Here is a 6,728-nt window from a genome sequence, read left to right on the forward strand (position 1 = left end):
CTAGTCCCTGACAGACCCACATTCTGAGGGCAGCCCTTCAGACTTCCTCCATTCTGCCAGGCGCTGCTTGAACCATTTCTGGAAGGAAAAAAAAAAAACAACAGAGACTGAGTGCAGTGGGCTGAGCAAACATTCAGAAAGCCTTGCAAAAGGTGCAGATGGGGCCAGCATGTGGAATAAGGTGAAGGAAACTCAGGGTGCTGCTTTTAGCAAGGTGTTCATAACCAAAAGGTTTTGTCAAATGTGAGTACATCTCTTTCAGGCCTTTTCAGACTTTGACAACCTGTGTGAGTCCGCATTTTATTGCTGTGAGTCCATATTTGTCTTACAAACAGAGTAAGTAGGCTAAAACTCCTGGGTAGTGTCTGCGGCTGTAGCAGTGAAACATTCACTGCAGGTCCCAAAATGACAGGAACCAAAAGTTAACTTGCTTCATGAAGACTGAGAGGAAAAACACAGTGACACTGCAGATTTAAGGACAAACAGATTCTTAAGGTGGGTTAAAATTTATCTTAGTCTTCAAGTAATATTAATTGCTATGTTATTTTTTATGACTTGGCATCTCTAACCCAGCTCCCAGACCTGCTGGTGCCACTTCAGCTCAGCTGCAATTTGAAATGCTGGACAAAAGCAGTTGGGTAAAGCCACAACACCTCCGTAAGAATAACTCGTGCTGGAAGCACAGCTCAGGCTTGTCTTTAGGCATTTGCCTGTGACATGCTTTGTTGCTGCTCATTCTGTTGCTATATTTGTTCACAGCTATTTTTGAAGCCATTCCAGTCACTAATGATACAACCATGGCGTTCAGTGCAAGTGGCCCTCGTGCTAGCTCTGCCTTAAACTACATCCAACAAGCTGATTGCCTGCCTGCCTCCTAAAAAATTTCACTTCCTGTCTCAAACCATCATGTCCTGTTGACTCAGTACATCTGCATCTTGATTTTACTGGCATTAAAATGCTTGCTATATCTGGCCAGTAAAGCACTCCAAGTGTCAGGAGTGGTGAGTCTGTGCCATACGCAATGCAGGCACATCACAGCTCAATCCTGATCCTATTCCTAACATGACCTTCATCTTCAGAACTCTGGGAGCGCCCTGGGTGTTACACCCAGTATCCTTCACTGGAACAGGCTAAATACTGGCATTGCTTGCTTGCCTCTCCTGTCCCTTGGCTTTGCCCAGGGAGAACCAGGCTTGGCAACTCTGCAAAATGCTGCTCTTTTTCTGTATGAGTTTGATTTCTACACCCAGGAAACCTGCTATCTAGGAGTTCATAACGCATCTGCATCAAAACAGGAGCTGCTCTGCAGCCTGGTGTTGGGAAGGAGCTGGTTGCCTTTGAGACCCAGCAGGCAGCCAGATGGAGCACAAGGCACTCAGCAAGTCCCAAGCAGAGGCAGCCTCTTTAGAGACCTTCATGTCTCTCAGAGAGGCTGACAGATTTTCCTAACATAATATTCAGGGATGGTGGACTATCTAACTGCAGTGATGAAGAGCTGGCACAGCTTGGGTATGTCCCACAGCACATCCTGCAAGAACTGTATCTATCCTGCATCTGTTTTAAAATGACCACAATTCTTCTTACCACAAAACCAACGGTCATTTGGGTACCTGGGACTCTCAGAAGGAACTATGAGGACTATTAGGTTAGAAGGAATGGACAGCATGCATGGCCCTGCTGCCAGCTAGTGACACACAGCAGGTGCTGAAAGTGCCAACCGCCCAGCCCAGCCTGGGGTTGGGGCATTGGAGCCACAAGGAAACCAACAGGGCATCCAGCTGTGATTTGGGAAGCCCAGGTAGCTGCGGTTACAGGGGAAGGGGTTTTGGGGATGCAGGGGCAGGAACTGGTGGGGTGCAGGGAGGAGGTGGGGTTTCAGCAGGGCTCCATGGGTGCAGTGTGGGGTAAGAAATGCAAAGAAGGCTTGTGGGTGCAGTAGCATGCAGTATAAGAACGTAAGGAGGGCATATGTGGGTCACATAAAGGGGTATAGGTGGTGATGGGGTAGCATGAGAGGTACAGCAGGGAGTTTGTGGGGACAGAAGATACAGGGTGTATGATGAAGAACAGAGGACAGGGTAGGCAGGAGCTGTGTAGGGTGCAGAGGCATGTGTGGAGAGAGCAAGGCCAGTGCCAAGGGGAGGCTGAGGGGTGCACACTCACCAGGGTCTGCTCTTCAGAAAGCCCGGTCTCTGCTGCAATGAGGCACAGCGTGGTGGGATCAGGATGCTTGTTCACCTTGCAAAAATTGTACTCCAGGATCTCTAGCTGCTCCTCAGTAGGAGTCACTGACTTCTCTGTGGCCATTTTTCCTGGATGGTGGGGTCAGGCACTACAGAAAGAGGCTGGGGTTATTGCCAAGGCTGAGACTGGAGAGATTATGCTCGCTGAGCCCCAGCTTAGGCATCCCTGTCGCCAGCAGCTCCCTCTTCCCCAGTGGCCTCTGGCCGAGGCAGGGCACAGCTCCTTTCCCAGCCCTGCCCCTCCCGGCAGTGCCTGCCTCAGTTTCCCTGTGGCGGCAGCTGCATGCCCAACAGCACCCAGCAGTGCTTCCTCACCATCCCCAGCCGGCAGGAAGCTGTAGCCTCTCTTCTGCTCAGCAAGCCTCTCTGCTGCTGGATTTATAGCCAGCGTGACTCCCGTGGGGACGATTCCTGTTTACAGCCGTATTTAGACTTGGGCGTCACTTGGGAGTGATGTCACAGCAATGAGTGCAGTGGGGGAGGGTTCGTTTAAAGTCATTAATTTAAATATATATATACATATTCTATGGGACAGGGGACAGCATCTGGCATCCAGCCATGTTTTCACTTTTTTCTTCCCAGCCACCATCCAAGTTAGTGCAGGGGAATCACAAGCCAAAAGATGAAGGAGACGTTGGGAACAAAACATTTCGGATAAGCCCCACACCTCTCTTCTGCAGGGTTCTACGTGTGCTCCCGCCTGGCAGAAAGGCAAGCCAAGTGAAACCTGAGGACACACAAGTCTTTTGATAGTGAATTGCCTCTGTGTTTCTGAAACTGAGCTGTGGGGCGGTGGCAGGGGAGGAGCTGAGTTCAGAAATGTGGCCATTCTTGCTCTGCTCTCCTGCTTTCTCCATGTCTCTGCTGGGCCACCCACTGCCCACCTTCCCTGCCTCCACAGGTTCTCCTTCCTTTTGGCTCTGGAGATGTAACCTCAATGCCAATATCACCAATTGCGCAGCTTTAAAGCCAACTGTTTTCCCAGTTGAAGGACAACTATAATCCACACTGTACCCTGGAGCATATCGGGTGCCTGAGAGCTCTCACCTGAATGGCAGCACTGCTGGAATAGGGCTTGGCTCCAAAATCGCCTTGCAGGTTGCAGGGAGCCAGCTGTCCTGTTCACACAAGAAGCTGGGGAGAAGAGCCTTGTCCCCAAGCTTTATCCTAAGATGCAAATGCCCCACTGAGCCTCCTTTGCTGAAGATTGTTTTGACAAATAAAAAGATTCTTTGGCATTTGCATAACGTCTTATAAATTGAGCTGGTTGTGAGAAAGCCTGCTCTACTTTAGTCGCTTGGTAAATACCGATTGTGACACAGTTGTTGCTTAAGGCTCGAGCAACTTTTGTAGAGTCATAGATCCCGAGTTGGATGACACAGGGATCATTGAGTCCAGCTCCTGGCTCTACACAGGACCACCCAAAATCCAAACCCTATGTTTGAGAGTGTTGTCTAGATGTTTTTAGGACTCCACAGCTCAGTGCTGTGACCATTACCCTGGGGAGTCTGTTCCTTAGACCCAAATAGACCACCCCTCCTGATGCAGCTCCATGCTGTTCCCTGCTCCCTGTGAGGAGCTGTAGCTGCCATGAGGTCTCCCCTCAGCCTCCTCTGCTCTGGGCTGAACAAACCCAGGGACCTTAGCCTCTCCTCATACATCTTCCACTTCAGACCCTTTGCCATCTTTGTAGCCCTAAGCATGACGGAGTGTGCTGGGGATGGCACAATTCACTGTCATGGATGGACCAGGAAGAGGTGGCCCTGAGCCACAGGCACAGCAAGCTGAGCTGTCCCTGCCTGCAAAGCACTGGCTGCAGGCCTGGTAGCAACAGCAAGCAGACTGTAATGGCACAAGCTTTTTTCAGAGGAACAGGGAAAAAGCAGGTAAAGCTCTGTCCTGCGAGCTGCTGGGAGCCTGGTGGGTGCTGCTTATGTGGCTGGAGGTCCTTTGAAGGCTCTCTGCAAGAAATGCATGGGAAAGAAGAAGCTCCTTGGGACCTGAGGCTCTGCTCTCCAGCAGTATGGCGAGCAGGCTCACCATCAGGCCCAAGTGTAGTGGATGCCACAAGTCCATCTGCTCCTCCATGGTCACATCAACTCCACGCTACCTGCCAAAGGGCTCCTCACAGCCCATCACCTCTGGATCATGCGTCTAGCCTAAGCCACCAGCAGCAACGGTCCTAGTAATTTATAAATCTGCATTTGCAGCCTGCTGCACTAATGAGCATTAATGTGTATGCACTGCTTTGCATAACAAACGCGTGCCTCTTAACTTTCCTGTTTGATCTTTATAGTTGTGATAATCCCCATGTTTCCGAGGTGTATTCCCATAGGGCACAGTGTCTTCTACCTGCTGGCAAGCTCAGGCTTGGAATCTGGCTGTCAGGCTGCACAGGACCACTCACCTGCCTAGGAAGGATGGTTTTCATGCTTACATTTCTTTAAACCTGGCAGAAAGATGGAGAACCACAACAGTTCCGCTCTACTGCTGAAAGGCACCACTGCTAGCTTTCTTTTCCTGCACTGGAAAAAATATATTTTCCACTGTAAAGGATGCAAGCAACCTCTGCATCTTTCAGAAATACTGTAGGACCATGGCACTTGTTCAGCTCTGTGACAGAGGGTGGCACACCCTAACAGAAATGGTGTGCCGGATATCAAAGTAAAACCACAGCACCAAAAACACCTGGTCTGCTACATGTGCCTGTAGCTGAAGAGAGGAAGTCACATTTTAGTCTTGGTTTTAGGTGGAGCAATGTGAGAATAGCCACCAGCTGCAGCTTGAAGGGGGCTGCAGATGCTCCAACCAGCATTGCTGTGCACACAGAGGCTGTGCAGGCAGTAGCTGCTGCTCTTAGTATGGCTGATAGGGCCCAGCTTGGAGCGAGCAGACAACTAGCAATGGCCAGCGGACACACATTGCAGCAGAAGAAAAGCTTATTAGATAGTGAGAACAAAATCTTGAGAGTGATGGGGGAATCATAAATGGGACAGGGCCAAAGAGGTGAGGGCACCTCCATGCTTGGGGATGTCTGAGAATCAGCTTGGTAAGACCCTGTGTGACCTGAAAGAGGTGTGAATTTGGAGGAGGAGGATGGATGTAGACCTTTCCTCCAGAGACACTCGGGGCTGGGCTCCCAGTTTCAGCCTAAGCAGGAAAGGGCATCCCCTCAACCTCCAGGATGCCAGTCAAGCTCTGGTCATGCTGTCAGTATATACTACCCTGGCAAAAAAAAAAAAAACAACAAACAGTCTCTTTTCTGGAAATTAGATGATTTCTCTTTGCTCAGCTTTGCTTTTTTGAAAGACAGACACAATAGCTGGCTGGATGTGCAGCTTTCTGACTGTTTACTGCACCCGAAGCCCCTGGAAAACGCTCAGAGCAGTAACTCCTGCCAAACTGGTGAGATCTCATGTCCACTGCTGGGCTTATCGGGCCCCTTCCCCATGTTCTGACTGAAATAGGAATGCAGGCACCTGTTTTTGGCTTGCAGCTATTTACTAACACTGCAGAGATCAAAACAGTGAGCTGTTCTCCGTGCAAACAGGACCTCCTGCTCTGTGTCCCATCCTGAGCTTTGCTCTGCCTCCTGCTGAGCCGGAGCATGGCTGTGGATAACATCAGCCAGCACAGTGCACAGGATAAGGTGGGGCTGAGGCTTTAAAAATAAACCAGACCCCACCATAAATAAGGAAAAGCCACCTGTCATGCATCCTGTAAACTGTCCGTTCAGTCTTTCAGAAGATAATATCGGATGGGAACAGCACAAACAGTGCAGCAGCTGCTGCAACCGAGAAAAGTCCCCTGGTGCTCCCTGCCTGGGGTCTCTGCCTGCCCCTGTTCCAGCACAGAGCTCTCCCATCACAGCCTTGTGGTGCTGCTCCAGCCCCTCCAGTGCTAATAATGGTCAGCCCCTGCATTGCCCCCCATCCCATTCCCAGATGCAGATCTGCCCCAGCATCCCCAGCTCAAAGCTTGCACTTACCTAGAGCTGATAGGGACCAAAAGCGTGTAAAAGAAACACCCCACAGGTCCTCGGGTGACTGCTTAAGTACTTGCGTGTGTGTGACAGGCGGAGGCCTGAAAAATCTGACGCAAATCGCAGGAGCTTCTGAGATCCACAGCTCTTCTTGGGGCTGGTAATTCAGGTTTGGCACTGATCTCCTTGGCAGAGCTCAACGCATGGTTAGACGTGCACCGGGGCCCTTGGGAGGGGTGGCATGGGGAGCTGCTTGGGCTCATCATTGCACGGCTAGGGGACACCTTCCTAATGGGGCATCATGCCGAGGGGCTGCTTCCTGTGGGTTTAGGGGAATCATAGAATATCCAGAGCTGGAAGGGACCCATAAAGCTCATCAAATCCAGCTCCTGGAAGGGACTCATAAGGCTCATCGAGTCCAACTCCTGGAAGGGCTTCCTTCTCATCTTACTTTAATTCCCTGTAAATGGTTTGTCCAGACTTAAGGCTCTTGGCTTTGGTCA

General features: G+C 50.6%; 1 protein-coding gene across 1 annotated transcript; it reads right to left on the bottom strand.

The window, feature by feature from the left end:
- HOPX (HOP homeobox) lies at positions 1–2,307 on the bottom strand (the record flags this gene model as incomplete). Its single annotated transcript, XM_079534236.1, has 2 exons — positions 1–78; positions 2,164–2,307. 2 exons carry the CDS (start codon positions 2,305–2,307, stop codon positions 1–3), a joined length of 222 nt encoding a protein of 73 aa, XP_079390362.1.
- Positions 2,308–6,728: the final 4,421 nt, after the last annotated feature.

Source organism: Tetrao urogallus, assembly GCF_951394365.1.
Source record: "Tetrao urogallus genome assembly, chromosome: 4".
Taxonomy (NCBI): domain Eukaryota; kingdom Metazoa; phylum Chordata; class Aves; order Galliformes; family Phasianidae; genus Tetrao; species Tetrao urogallus.